This window comes from Diadema antillarum, unplaced genomic scaffold (assembly GCF_040938485.1).
Source record: "Diadema antillarum isolate AM-2024a unplaced genomic scaffold, OU_Dant_1.0 seq00000678_RagTag, whole genome shotgun sequence".
NCBI classification, from domain to species: domain Eukaryota; kingdom Metazoa; phylum Echinodermata; class Echinoidea; order Diadematoida; family Diadematidae; genus Diadema; species Diadema antillarum.
The window spans coordinates 450183-466454 of NW_027271583.1; the positions used below are offsets into that span (position 1 = coordinate 450183).

At 39.2% G+C, this 16272-nt stretch overlaps 1 protein-coding gene across 1 annotated transcript in view; it reads left to right on the top strand.

Moving 5' to 3' along the window:
- The first annotated feature begins 4748 nt into the window (after positions 1-4748).
- Positions 4749-16272, top strand: part of LOC139737048 (ADAMTS-like protein 3) — a 75126-nt gene continuing 63602 nt past the window's right edge. Inside the window, exon 1 of the mRNA XM_071647726.1 lies at positions 4749-5439. Within this exon, the coding sequence (XP_071503827.1) occupies positions 5347-5439 (93 nt within the window). The 5' untranslated portion in view covers positions 4749-5346. The remainder of the gene's footprint in view (positions 5440-16272) is intronic.

A 16272-nucleotide genomic window follows, 5' to 3' on the forward strand; every position in this document is an offset into this window, starting at 1 on the left:
CACTCTAAACGCCTTTAGAAACGCTGTTGCGTTTATGCTTCCCCGTCAAACGTGATTAGTCAGAAACGCCGATTGTAAACGCACCTTTTTGTGCATTTTGGATTGGCGTTTTGAATCAGCGTTTCTATCGAAGTGGGCATAAACGCAACGGCGTTTTGCACTAATCACGTTTCAAAACGCTGATTCTGGCCCGAAAAAGGGAAGCATAATCACGGCCGAAGCATTTGTATGAGTCTGTATTATAAACAAAATATATGGCCTGAAAATGCAAAGTATCTGTAGTGTTTGTCACACCCCTGCCCCCCCCCCCCCCCCCCCAGTATACAACTTGTATGTTAGGATGTTTTGATTGTGCTTAGTTCCAGGGTTTCAACCCCCCCCAAAAAAATTGAAAAAAAAAGAGAAAAAAAAAGGGAAAGATAAGAAAATAAGAGAAAGAAAGAAAAAGGTAGGACATTAAGGCATTTGAAAATACATTAGCTGTAGTTAGGTGCACAAAAGTTGGTTTAAATGTTACCCAACAACTTTCTCAGGTGACTTTACTTGTTTTGTATGGAGGTCAGTCTGGCAGAAGACACTTCAAAGCTGAAAATTGCCTAATTCTCTTCCTGACAGAATTCATGGTGATGGTAAATCTTTAAAGTTAAGGCAGCCATGATTACACTCTCTTTAGGACAAATAAATGATTTTAGTGTGTTTTTCATACAACTGTCAGCTTGTTTGCATCGTAAAATGGTTGGCTGTACTTCAGATTGTGTTGTTGCTTAATTTGTTCTTACACATGTTTATGCACAGCATCCACCCCCTTCCCTGTCCGTAACTGTGTGTCTGGCCCGGACATACTGGACTTTGTTTGGAGATCGAATGATATCTGTAAACTGCCGGTCATCATCTATTTGTCCCCTCTTTAACCTTACTTAATCAGCACATTTCAGGGAGCATGTGTAAGCCCATTGACAGCAATTTTATCAGCCTAATGAGCTATAACTGTAATCAAGCGAGCAGGTGTATAGAAGCAAACCTGTTAATGCAGTGTCTTATGGCTTCCGAAATCAATGCAGTAAACAGTTTGCTGTGCTCCATAAAACTTCAGCTATGTCAGAGTGGGGGGGGGGGGGGGGGGGGTAAGAAAGAGAGGTGAGCAAAACAGGGAGAAAAGGGGGAATAAAGTAAGATAATTCTGCTCCACCTTTTAGATCATGTTTCAGAGTTCAAACTGTTTGGCCGCCGAAAGTGCACCCAGAAATTTGAGCGAACTTAAGTGGAAAAATGCCTCTAGATCATCACGATGACTTATTTATTTATTTATTTGTTTATTTATTTATTTATTTATTTGTTTATTTATTTATTTATTTATTTATCTAGATTTGTTTATCTAATACTGCAGGCTTGGCCAGTTCAGTTTTGTAAAACTGTTTTCTGAGAAACATGTTAAAAATGGAATCTGCTTTGCTTTTGTACCTTCAAAGTAATTTGATAAGGCACATGTTTACAGATTAGTGTTTTTGCAAGTCTAAAATCCACTTCACATACTGCAATGTTTACTTAAGTCACCTTCCACTTCAACTGAAAGTAGCGTCAAAATGATGGCCTTCTCAGGTCCTATATAGAGAGAAAATAACAGTTACTCTAAAATGGAAACTGTTACAGAAACTGGAAGACTTATGTTCACACTGGGCTGTAATTCCAGTTTCCAAGTATATCTGAACGTAATTTAGTATTTCCAAAATGTATTCACCCATTTTTATTTGGCATGATATTAGGGTTCAAAATCATCAAACTTCTATGCCTGGAAATTTTCCACATTTTACAGGACACTGTGTAACAAGTTTATCCTTGTCAAACACCATGTATGAGTTATATTACTCATAAAGCTAAGAAAATTCTGTTCTATGCCTATTTTGCAAAACCCTTGTCAGTAAACACTGTGGTAGCATTGAAGTGACATCGAGCGTGTTTCTACTGAGAGCACCTCACATCCCTGGCATCGCCACGAATTTTGTCCAACGCAGCACCTCGTATTTTACGACCACTCGAGCTGTTTCTACTCAGCGATAAAATACGAGGTGATGCAAAGGTGACGTGCAAATGCGGCGATTCCGGAAGTCAGGTATTTTTAAGTCACAGATTTGGGTCACGCGCGCACTGCCTGTTAATACGATCCGAACCCTGCCTGCTTTGCTACAACTGCGTCGGCTATTTTTTGATTAGCCATTTCTCTTCGTCTTCCCATCCAATATACCCCGAACTAACATACTGGTATCCTGCCACTGACTGATGAGAAATCTTTGGAGATCGAGGGTCCAGTTGAGATTTTCTCAAGGCTGCGACATACTAATGTGGTACTCTCGCGATTCGAGACAATATAAAATGAAATAACGTGGTGTAAAATCAAGTAAGTGATGAGGGCTTAGTAATGCAATAAGTTAGGCTGTTAATCACACGAACAATAGACGATGAATGCCACAATTCACATGTAACGTAACGTATAGGGCCTATAACGCATACACAAGCGAGTTGGTACAAACAAAGCATGATGCGAACACGGTCGCTGTGTGTACACACGTATTTTGTACACATGTGTCGAAGGAGTGTGTGCGATGAACCGATTGAAAAGCGCGGGGAGAAATTCTAGACGTCCAATACACCACGAATTTCGCTACCCGGTGTGTTTCTACTGAGAATCATCCTTCGCGTCACCACGCATCGACCACCTCAATAGATGGACGACGGAGCACCTCGCATCAGCCGGCATCGGCCACTACCCGATCTGTTTCTACTGAGGAAAGATTCGAGGTGTCACCACGTATCGGCCGGTATCGGCCGGCATCGGCCGGTACCACCACACATCGGCTGGCATCACCTCGATTTTCGTCGTTCAGTAGAAACACGCTGTTCGTCCTACTTAGCAGCATGTAAAGAAAGTATACTCTATGGCAGAGGACTGCCAAATTTCGTTTTCTTTCTTTTTCAGTTGCCCCCATGTCAATTTTTAGCATTGTACCTCAGCTGGTATGTATACTGAAAAACAAGGAATGTTCGCATGCATTTCAATTTGGCAAATTTCGCGAGCACCAAGATTTTGCGAAATTAAAATGCACCCAAAATTTCTTGAATACACTATATTCATTGAATGGCAGTGGCAATTTGCGAAAATTTCATGCTGCAAAAAAGGCTGTCGGCCCCAATTTGCGAAAATTTCATGCCGCGAATATATCATGTTTTACAGTATGTTAAAGGAAACAAATGGCTATTCATTGTTGGTGTTTCATAAGATAGAATAAAAGATTTTCTTTCCATTTGATTCCTCTGTTGTTTCTAAATGATTTTGTGGTTCAGTTGTAGAATTTTCAAAAGCCTATGAAGTGCTAATATTCATAATCAGTTCTTAAATTGGCAGTTCATTTCAGAAGAATAAGATTCCTGTTTTTCTCTGTTTAATGCAAGTTTTTGTACTTATCTTTTCTGCTTTTGTGTGAATTGAATTCAAATAACCAGTTCCACATGATCTTTTTCCAGTATAAAATTCGCAGTGAAATTCGGATTTGCCCATTTGATGACAACATTATAATTTCTGCAGCAAAGTTCTACTAGAACTTTATGGGTTATAGATCTCTCTTCGAATTCTTGTTTTCATCTCTACTCCCTTCTCTACATGTACACTTGTCTGTCTGTTTCTGGGTTCTTCTTCATACAGTATCCTGTAAAACAAGGAAAGTTCGCGTGCATTTTGATTTTGCAAATTTCACCAGAGCCAAGATTCGTGAAATTACTGTCAAAGTGAATGTTTTCTTGTGAGTAATTTTTTGCGCATGGCCGGATAAGATAGAGATTTGCATGTTTTTAATTCTGCAGAATCAAGGCATCAACTACTGGAACATTATGGCAAGCAAAAATATTCAGATGCTTCTATTTTTGCACTAGTTTCTGGTTGCGTGGAATGCGCAAAAATTTCGACATCTCGAAAATTTAGACTGTTACAGTAAAGTGCAGTAGAAAGTTGTTGTCTGCACTATATGCATTGAATGCCAGTGACAGTTCATGAAAATTTCATGTCACGAAAAAGGTCGTTGACTCCAAATTTGCCAAAATGTCATGCCGTAAAAATATCTTGCCTTACAGTACTTTCTTTTCACAAATGTGTGTTTCTTTCTCTAATTTCTTTTGGTCACGACTCATACCAGCTCTGATGCTGTTTTTTTTTTTTTTTTTTTCTATCCTGGGAGAAGCCTGCCATGCTTGCCTTACCCCGAACGTTTGCTGAGCACTGAGCGTCAAAGCAGCAAGGGACTTATTTATAGTCGGAGTCTGTGATGTGAGACTAAGCCTGACAGTCAAGTGGCTTCTGTGTGTACAATGAGTGGAGAACGCTCCAGAGAGTCGAGAAGCGAGGAGCAAAATAAAAGAAGGCAAAAACCAGGTCACGTTAAACAAGACGGTGCCCTGTGAGTGGCTGGCTGCGGATGAAGTGGGCTGGCCTTAGCCAGCCAGTGAGGTTTGTTCTGTGCCCCCCCTTTTTTTTTGCAACTCTTACACAGAACTGCAGCTATGTGAGTCTACATTGTACAATACCTACATAGGGTAGTGGACTCGTCTATGAGCTAGCTTTGTCATGCCACTAGGTACAGGATATTTTTTTCCCCCTCAATAGTGGGAAGCCTTGCTCACAGATTGGTGCAGATCAGCTCGCTGCTCTGACGGCTAGTCTAGTGCGTACCAGGCTCAGCAAGGTAGCCTGTCGTGAGACGTTCGGAGAGAGTTGTTCGAACTTTGCTGTCACCCTGCGACGGTTCCTTGCTGAACTAATCAGGATGGATACCTTCTAAGTGGTTGGTTCATCTGGCGTTAATTGGAACCCCCGTTTATTTATTCTTCATCTCTAATTTTTCCCCCCTGCCTTTTTAGGGGGAGGGTGAAGTGTCACCGCTGATACCAAGAGCTGCTTGAAATCATTAGGGTGCATTTAGATGTGCTCATGCTGAAAAAAGGGTGATAAGGAGGGCAAATTTTGCCGTATCATCCGGTCAAGTATTTCTACTCCAGAATTTAATTTGTGGTCACCTGATTCTTTACTGTGCTTGAAATAAGGAGGACGAGCGGCCTACGGGGATGTGATTTGTGGCCGCTGAGAATGTGATGTCAGAACATTTTGGAACTTGGTGATGTGAAAAGCTTCTGGATTTATCTGTTGGTGGAGTTCATTTGCCGCATCGCATTGATCATCTGTCATTTTGGAATCATCACATGCAGAAAGTATCTTTGTCATTGCACAGATATCACCATTCTGATTCTGGGTGGGGCCTAAACCGGAATAATATCTACCTGAGCTGAAAAATTGGTGAAGAAATGGAGAGAACTTCAAATGTGATTTTGATCCGGGTGTTTCTTCTGACAACTTTGCACATCTTTGGGGTCTGTGGAACACCCGTTGATTATGAGGTAAGATACAGGAAACCAGATATGTTTTTGTGTATTTTTTTTTTCTCAGAAAGATGGCATATGCTCGATCAAGAAACGGTGAGCATTTCGGAGTTGAATAATCAATATTTTTCATTTCTTCATGTTATCACACAGCAACTCAGAGTAAAATTTTGTATAAGCCACATATATGTGTGTGTGTGTGTGTGTATGCAGACAAGGAAAACCGAGGAGATTTCGCACTTGCATCCTGTAGATCGTGAGGCTGCGAGCATCCTGTAGATATTGTACTCACCGTTTAATCGTAGGGGAGCTGGATGACAGCAGATGCGGACTTGGGACGTCAAGAGCATCTGGGAACCCAATCATGTGCATTTAACTGCATCCCGACTCCCCCATAGACGACGGATCAAATTAATGGAGTGATTAGTTTGCGCAAATTGGCGGGTCGACACGAAGTCATAAGAGGCTGAGGGTTTTCTTTTTCCTTTTTAAAGTCTTATTTTCTTTTTCCACCATAGGACCTCACATTGATTTACTAACCTTTCTTCCACCTGTAGCAAGTTTTATGACACCGGCCTATTGTCAAAATATTTTCCTGAGAGTTAGTCAACTGTAGCAATGTTCCATTCATGTTCTCAGCTGTCTTTGAAGGGGAGGTCAATGACCTAATGTTGGCCCAGAAATAGTCTTCGTAATATACAACTTGAACTTGTCATCATCACCTGCTCAAGATACATAATGTAGTCATTGAGATAATGTGCTGCAAAAATATACCTCATTCTGTCACAGACAATCAACACCCACTGTCTAATAAAAGCACACAAATAATTTTGTGCTTGAGCTCAAGAATATTTTCCCCTGTTTTCCCCTTTTCAAAACAAACTAGCATGTTCTGAGTAAAAATGATATGCTGTAAATATGGGACATGGTACACTGAGAACACCTTGCATTCACTTGGGTGGATAAAATCTTCCAGAACTTTTACAGAAACTTTCTTTTGCTGTTCACAAAAAAAAAGAGAAAAAGGTTTGAAGGAAAACAGCAAGTTAACTCTTTTCCATTAGATATAAAAGATGGTCCATGTGCCTCTGACTCAAAGTTTAAAAATTTCCAGTGCATAGATAGAAGCAGATTGGTTGATTGATATTTACAGCAAGGATTCAGCAATTTAATGATTGAGGGAGAAGAGTATCAAGTACTGGAGCTAAGTACCTCGTAGACCTGAGAGGACCCAATATCAATCCACTCTCAGCACAATCTCCATCCCAGCCGTAAATCATCACTCATTCGACAAAGACGCACGTGATCCCTTCTGCCGGTGAACATACACGTACCAATGATTTGGGAGCACAACTGCCGAGCTGTTTGAGATAGAGTACAAAAAAAGAAGTCGCATGCTGTAACCCAGGGTTTAAAAGTTTTTAAACTTTTAAGTCCATTTATTTTTGTCTAATAAATACATAGGCCTATGCCTATGTGCTGCTAGTTGTCATGAAATTAAGTGGATGCCTATCCTCTGTACTCATTAAGCTCTTTGTAATGTGGTATACGTGCATTAAGACATGCCTTTAGTGATTATTCATGATGTAGATATATTTCTCCCCAGCTATGTGCCTTCAGATAACTTTGTGTCAACTGGCTAGGCATAAAGAGATAAGATAGTGTAGAATTTTGTGTATATGTGGAGTTGTACTAGTAGTATCATTATTTACTTTTCTGATATGGATGTGTCTGAAGAGTTCAATTGGTTGTGACCATTTGGGAACATATTTCTTTCTTCTTCTTTTTGTCTTTTGACAGAGTTAAACCGAGAATGAAAATGTAGGATATGATTACCATTCCCATGTATGTAAAGAGATCCCTTCTGGAATATGCAAGCCCCAAATGTTTTGTGAATCAGAATCTTCTTTTAGAATCAGTGAAATAGATGACATGAATAACTTACATGTTCAGGCAAAATGAATGCTTGGTCATGTGTGTGCGCTCATGACTAATCATTTGATCAGAAACTGCTTTATCATTTTGTAATTCTGTTTCATTCATTACATTGTATTGTATTGTTCTCGGACAGAAAAAAAACACACACACACACAAAAGCTTATGTTTTGATTTTGTAAGTGTTATGTTTTGATATGGAAATAAATGAATGAATGAGTGAAAAAACATGAGACTTACAATCTAAAAAAAAGTCACAAAACAATGTAACATTTTCAAGGAATTCTGAGTTTTTAAAGTTTTCTGTCATTCATATTGGAAAGTCATGGTACTGTGCAGTGATGTGCCACTAATGTCTGAGCGACCAAATAGCTACAAATTGTACTTTAAGAAAAAGAAAAATGAAGAGGAAGATTGGGAGGAGTGGAGGCAGCGATAGAAAAAAGTGTTTTGTCAGTGATGAAGCTAGAATACAATATCTCTCACTGAAGAGCATGATCATAAAAATCTCTGTACCAACGAACACATGGCCCATTTGTGTATAATGTAGATTACTTCAAAAGGTCTTCTTTCCTCTTTTTTTGAGGAGCAATGCTCAATCCGTCAGCGCAAACTGACAGTCTGTGCCTTTCGGTTCCGTTTCGGAGCCAAGGGGGGAGAGTATGTCAGTTGTCGCCCTAGTCGTCCTGCTCGAGAAAGGGGGTCGGAGTTGGCGAAATGAGGACCATGGCATCCTCACTTCTTCTTTCCCCATCCTATTGTCAGTTGATATTGTGCTCACCAATGGAAGCAAGAAGGACAATTTGAAAACAAAATGGCTACTTCATGAAAACTTTTCTGTCGTATTTAGCACGTTTTGTGCCTTCATCTTATGCATCCATGCATGTCCGTGTCCACACTGAGTCGTTCGAGCATGCTACCTGCATTGTTATCACTTAAAGTAATTTTTAAAAAATTACTTTAATTTTACTTGGTAATGGTATGTGTTTCTCAGTTGATGTATTAAAAAAGTATGTGTGCTAAAATTAACAATTAGGCCAAATTTGTGATGTTAGTAAAAAGAGAGAGAGAGAATGGTGATGATGGAGCTGACTGAACTACTTTCTTCGTAACATTGTTCATTCGTCCTCTTCATATTTAGGGACACATGATTGTGAGTCAAATTCAGTGGCATGAATTCTCTCTTGACACAATATGTGAAATGATTATGCTAGATTACTCTTTTGTTACAGTCATAAGGGCTTTTTACACTTGTAAATTTTTGTTTAGTCCCGTACCAACGGTGGGGCTAAGGGGGGGCCTTAGGCCCCACCGTTGGTACGGGACTATCCTTAGCCCACTTTCTGTTTACACTCGTTTTTGCCAAAGTGGGCTATAGCCCCACCGATAGTCCGGTACTATCTGGCCCTGCAAAATAGCAGGGTTAGCACCGCAATTGCGGTGCCAAGCAAGTGAGTGTAAAAAGAACGAAAAAATAATCCTGGGCTAAGCGACGGAGACGAAGTCCGACCCTCACTGACCAATCAGAAACGAGGTAATCAAGTGCTGCCGGTGCGTGCGTGTATGTGTACAGTACACAGCGTAATCATGAATATTCATGTGGTTTGGAAAGTCCGGGGCTAAGAAATACGAGTGTAAAAAGGTCAGTTTTCTCCTTAGCCCCGGACAAGAGATAGTACGGGACTAATTGACCAGTGTAAAAAGCTGAAAAAATTGGTAAGGGACTAACGATAGTCCTGGGTCAGAGAAAGTCCGGGGTTAAGAAACACAAGTGTAAAAAGCCCTATAGAGACTGAGCCCATGTTCCTTTGTTCAAGTTTTGTGCACAGTAAGATAAAATGCTTGGGCACTATTACTTTATATATGTGGATGGATTGGTTATTGTAAAAATAACAACCCAAAACAAACAGTAAAAGCACAGACTAATTTCTTATTACCTGCCATGGACTAGAACCACCTACATTATATATTTACGTTGATCTAGTTCGCATGACATTGTTATGCATGAAATCCCCTCTTCTATTTTCAGTTGATACCAAGTGGCTTAACATTAATGGCATCTGTCCTCTTTATATCTCAGCTATTTAAACTTTACCGTTAGTTCAGGGGCTGGTGTCCGCCCAATTCCGTCTTTGGCTAAAAGAAAAGTCAGCTATTGCATTCTTCTATTCTCATCCCTCTAGCAGGGAATTTGAGAGGATTTGAAATGTGAACATGATACAATCCTGTGACAGGCTGAAGTGATCAAGGGGAATTATGGTTTTGGTTGAAAGCATATTTGCTTATTCCCTTGTTTTTCACTGTTATCGGGTACCACCCCGGAAATTACATTCCACCCAGTGTTTTAATTAATTAAGTTGTCAGAAATTAAGCTAAATGATGAATAGAATTTAACAGAGGGATGAAAAAGTTTTTTTTTTTTCATATTCATATTGCAGTACTGGATAGATTTCAATTGAGAAGAAAAAGAAGAAAAAAAAAATCAAGAACATGAATACATTTGTACATCAGCGGGAGCACAAATACCATGTCTTTTGATGTTTTATTACATTACAACGATGAAATCTTGAGCATTGGCTTTCCAAGTGTGTTGATTATTATCATGTACAGGTAGGCCTACTCCCTCATGCATAACACTAGGGCATGGAATGCTAAATGACATACATGTACACTCAAATGGTTTGTTTTGCATAGACAGATGAATGTGTGTCTGTGTAGGCAATGTTTATGTTTGGATGTCACTGATATGGTGTGGTAGCTGATTCATGGTGGATGTGTGAGCAATAGAGAACTGAGGGAGTTGACTGTTACGCAACTACTACAATTCTGCATCGCTTTTTGCTTCATGACAGATGCATTATTATACCAGACCCAATATGCATAGTGGCAGCTGTTAAAGAACGTACTCACCGCCAAACTTTGCTATTTTTGTTTGATTTCCATCACCTTAGGAAACAGGAGCTGAATACTGTCAAATAAAAGGAATGTGCTCTGGGTAGCCCAAACCTGCTGGTTTTGTCAAATAAAATACTAAATCAATGAATTTTGCTCAAGTTTTTATTGCAACTGATTTGACAATTGATTTATATCAATCAGTTGCAATAAAAAAATACCAATAACATAGTCACTAAGGATTGAAAAGCAATATGATTTTCAAAAGTGTTATGAAAAAAAAAACAGTACCAGGTAATGCATAAGATTATTACATCAGTTTTTGACCAAGTACTTTCCTCTCTGTTGTTTAATAGCATCTCTAACTTTATACACATTTAAAAATAAAAGTATCTGAAACTATCTGAAATAAAAACAAATTGTCACAGCCCTTCATCAAATATTAAATTCATTTTTTGTTCTCTGTGGACTTTTCATAACAGACAGGTCATGTGTGAAAATAAGGCATGTCTCACAATATTATTCCTTTAATTGGTAGGGGCATGTGGATTTCAGTTGAGACATGAAATCAAGCAGCTGATTTCTCCAATCATTTGGCCGACATCCAGTTGAGACGGTATCCTAGGCAGGACTGTAGACAGGGATTTGAGGTAGCAGCATTGTTAGGGAAGGTTGGGCAGACAAGCTGCGATGAATTAATTATTATTTTCCGCATTCTTAGTACACTCGTCGAGAAAAGGCTTCCAGTTCGTAATGCCCCGCTAAGCCGGCTTACGCACTTCACTCCCTGTTTAGTCTCGGATGGGATGGATATGTATACAGCGTATACCCTCAAATTTTGTTTATTAGACGCAAATACCTAGAGTGATTTCACTCTAGACAAATCTCGTGATGACAAAATTGCCCTCCTTGGTAGTTTATTGGCAACTTTTGATTTGAAAACAGATTCAGGTGATTGGAATCTTGAGGTGATTTAGTGATGCCACCCCTCATGTGTTAGGTATTGTTTGAGGATCAGAAGTAAAGGTCATGTCAAACATAGAGTTGAGTTAAAGTTCACATTATGTAGGTAAATGTTCATTTCTTTCTCGTTGTGGTTGAACAGTGACCAAACAACTGCTGCTTTCAAGAAAAAAAAACACATAAGACAAAAAAATGTAGAAGTTTACATATGGCTTAAAGATGGAAAAGTGGTGCAAGTTTATTTAAAGCATAGATGTCATTAAACAAGGTATACCAACATATTGAATGGAACTCACAGTTTAGGTGAAGTGTTGAACACCCTAGCTTCCTAGCTGGCTGCTGTCATACAATGATTCATGTTTTAATCTAGAAGTGGAGACATTCATCCCCTTGTTGTTCTTTTCTATAACAAACAGAGAAAAGAGTTAGGGACTTCTCTGCCACAAATGAAGGCAAATTTGGTTAAAATATAATCATTATCCCCAGAGGCCCTTTCTTTGGGCAATTATGTAGTTGTTTGTTTTTCTTCAAATGTGTGATGCACTTTACACTCAGTATAATTTGTCATGACTCTCCTAATGGAATTGGAGAGCTGACTACTAACATAGCCTAGTTATGTGAAACACTTGATGGCATGTTTCATGAGTGATGAAGCTGCTCAAGTGTTCTTTGCTTTGCATTGTGTGGTGTTCATTTCGCCATGAACTTCCCTGGCGAACTGATTGTCAAGGTAAGCTGTCTCGTGTCCTGCCCGGGCGTTCATCCCGTCACACCGTTTGACATTCAAGGGGGTACTGACATCCAGTACACTATATTCTATTGTTTGACTGTAGGCCTACACCATTCTATGGAAGTGTGTCAATTCCATTAAACTGTTCTGTTTATTGCATTCACTGTTTATTCATCCGTTGTCCTTTGCAGACATAATAGTATCCTTTGCCACTGTGAAACCAGTCTTTAGGCTGGCCTGGCCTGGCCTGGCCTAGCAGTCACTTAAAAGGGCTCAAAGAAAGCCATTTGTTTAGAAGTAGTATTGACAGAAGAACATGCTAGAAATAACTCCTCCAAGTTTCCAAAATCACTTAGAAATTAGACCTACTGGTATGCTGGACATTTTGAGTGTCATTGAGACTTGTGTCTTTCAAGCAGATATCTAGGCCAACATGGTTTAGCCGATGGTCATATTTGATTTGACTTTCATCTGCACAATATTTCTTGTGTTATTTTCTTTGTAGTTTGTTTTTAGGTTTAGGGTGAATGTCTGCTTTAGGCATTCAATTGTGTTATTCTGTTATTGCAAAGTCTACAGCACAGGTGATCTGCACTTATGATAAATCACACAGTGACCCATGTGCTATTGACCATGGCTGCCCTGAAGAAATAACAGAGTGACAGTAACAGGCTGTAGGCCACACATTCCATTTATAAAAGATGCTCTAACCTGCCCAAATTTGTGTCTCTAGTGCTTTTGTGGTTCTTTTGTTTGTTTTATCATCGAAATCACAGTGAATTTATAGCATGTAGGCCTATACATTGTACCTCAAATTGTTGCGAGCGCTCAGAAGCTTGTTGTGACAGTGGTGATGCATGTACTCTCTGACTTTCTATAGAAGAGCTTTAGTGAACAATTCAATTGATGCAGGTGAAATCTACATTGTTACCATCAAATGATGTGGTTGCGCTCCTTGGGTAATGATAAAACTGGCTCACAAAATCACACGGCCAGCCATCAGTGCTGAAATAAAACTCATAAAACCGCCTTAGACCAGGTGTGGCTTGATATTTTAATGGTGACACGTAATTGGTGTCAGTGCCTGTTTGGGAGAGATGACTGTCATATTGGTGCAAGGGAAGTGAGCTGAAGTTTGAGGTCACATGTGCAGGTGCTTGCCACTAAAAAAGAACATGTTTTTTTGCAACAGCCACAACTATTCCATCACCCCTCATCCGTTATCTGTGGGACGGATCGCAAATTTTTGAACAGGAGGTATGTATGTGTTTCCTGCTGTGAGAATTTTAAACAATGTCATTTTCAAAACCAAATATTTACATGTTTTGAAGTAGTTGCAAAAAAAAACAGCAAAGAGATCTCTGAAATTGACATGAACAATTGGTGATATTAAATGCACCTGTCGGTGAGGCCGTAGGTTTGTTGACAAGTTGCTGCTTGGAACACTGGACAAAATCTTTGGGCTTTCGTGTGATTGTGTGGTGCTATCTAGGTCTCTTGTCATATTCTTTGCCTCATCAAGAATTAAGAGGTGCATCATGGTTACTTCACATCTTCTGGAGAGATGTCATGTCCAAATGATCTCAACTTCTTGTGAAATTCATGTCACATGCACGTTCCCTTTTTCTCCTCGAATGTTCCCCTTTTCATCGAGACGATTTACACATGCTCCGGTACTCAAAAACATTTGGAGTTGATCTTTTGAAGAAGAACTACAAAGAAATATAGAAATTAGTGTGACCTGGGAGAGACAAGTGAAATAGGCTGGTTGCCATGACAACTATCCTGTGTTTGGATCACTTACCCTTTTTTGACACAGTACAATTCTTTGTTTTGTCTGCTGCGATAGGAAATGACAGGCAGATACAATCAGTCCAGCCGAGCGGTGATCAGATCGTCAGTGGGTAAGAGTGCGAATGATATGTCTAGAGGATCGGATTAGTGCCGTGAACTATTGACAAAGAATCGGATGTCCTGTTTTCTCTCCCGTCTGGTGGGGGAAGGGGGATCGTGGAGGGCCGCAGCTTAGGAGCTCAATCCCCTGCTAAGACCACTATACTACCACCACCATTGTGTTGCTGGACAAGTGTTTGGATGTCTGAAGTGACCTGCAAATATCCCCTTGCTTTCAATGCACATAATTTATGACTTCATTCTGGAACCACTTTTCCAAGGCAACTTTTAACCCGTTGAGGACAAGTCCCGAGTATACTCGAGCAAGTGTCTATGTGAGATGAGTGTTATAGCAAAATCAGCCCATCCTCAATGGGTTAAGCACACAATACCCATCCTCAATGGGTTAAGCACACAATAAGTAAAGTAAGCTACAATAAAGGGGACATTTAAAAAAAAAAATCAAAGCTGCGTGATATATAATTTGTGCCTTTTTTAGTGCAAGAAACTTTTGAAGTGATTGTGTACTACAAAAATTTGAACATTGTTAGTTTCCTGACCTTCTATAATGTCAGGAAAAGGAGAAGAAAACAAAAAGGAAACATGAGCACATCCTGTGCAGTTCAGAACATGCACTATTTTTAATCGCATACAGGAAGCTTTTGATATGATTGTTATCCTGCATGAATGTAAACATTGTTCATTTCCTGGCCTTTCCTCAAGTTTCACCCATTTTCTTTTATTTCTCCTTCTTAACCATTACTTTTTCCATAGCCAAAAATCTGATGTGACTCTTTACAAAATGTGAAATGTCAGTGTAATACACGTAATGATTGGGGGGGGGGGGGGCCTTGGGATGTCAGATTCATATATCTGTATTCTTACTTCTAGTTTAGATTTTTTAGTGTTTTAAGTTATTGGCAAATATACAGCAATCAAAGTACATCAGGTGATCAGATAATATTTTTCAGTCAAATTTATTATACAATTCATTCATCCTCCCCAATTTGTGACATAAAAGCCCTTGTCTGAAAATGAAAAAAATGCAAGAAAACAAAAAACCCAAACAAAAAAACATTAGAACAACTTTTCTTTTAAGCCCATATAAACTTAAGCATTATGAAATGTATTTGCCAAGAGGATTTAGACAAGTAGGTGCTTCTTTAGTTGAAAGCTACCTGTCCGGTGACTGATGGGTGATTATCATTTTTTTTTTTGATGAAAAATAGTCGAGTATTTGGCCTTCTCAAGTTTTATTTTTCATATCTCATAAAAAAGAAAGAAAATGAAATCAATGTGATATCATGTAAGCATTAGAAACTATACATAAAGAAAAGCAATCATTAAGATAATAATGCACATAGAATCGATAACTACGTTAGTACTTTACAATGTAGGTCTACATATGACATTTCCAAGTTTTCATCATTTCATTTTAATTTATTTTTTTAGTTCCGTGTACCATGATTAAGAATGCAATAGGGAGTTAAAATCTAGGCCATCCCCTTTTAGAGCCAAGTTATGTAACCTGTTGTTCTACAAACAAACAATAATTTATGACGCCAAGATGACAATTTCTCAGCCAACCACACTCATCTCGTTCTTCAAGAAGACTGTGCTGTCTCTTTCATATACTGTAAAACGAGAAATTTTCGCGTGCATTTTAATTTCGCGAATTTCGCGAGCGCCAAAATTCGCGAAATTAAAATGCACGCGAAAGTTTTTGTCTACACTACATGCATTGAACACCAGTGGCAATTCGCGAAAATTTCATGCCACGAAAAGGGCTGTCAGCTCCAATTCGCGAAAATTTCATGCCGCGAATATATCATGTTTGACAGTACCTCAACCTCAATCCCTGCCTTACAGACTCCTGATAACTATTAAATGTAATGCTAGGACAGTACACCTCCATGCCCTCTGTGCTATACCATCCCATGAATGCAGGCGATTGATAGCCATGCAGAATGCGAAGGACAAATATTAGGGGGAAAGCAAAGGGTTGAAGGTACATGGAATATTGAATGAGGAGCTGACAGGGTAATTCATTCTCTCCAACATAATTACTTTAACCCTTCCAGCCTCACTTCTCCGAGATGCCACTGACATTGTGGACAATATAGATTGCAAGAGCACTGGCAGAGTTATAGTTTGATGCAACCTCGTCTTGCACACAATGATATGCATTATCTGCAATTGCATACTAAACCATCCAATGTCAAGAAGTATGTGTAAATCAAATATGAGAGAGATTATGAGTAAGGCTAGAGAAAAAAAAATGAATGTGTGTTCAGTCTGGAATAAAGAAAGAGATCAAAAGATGAGGGAAGACAGAGAGAGAAAAATATATAAATATATACATAGAGAATAATTTCGGATAGATAAATATATAGATAGATTGGAAGACAGAGAGAGAGAGAGAGATTTTAAATGGACCC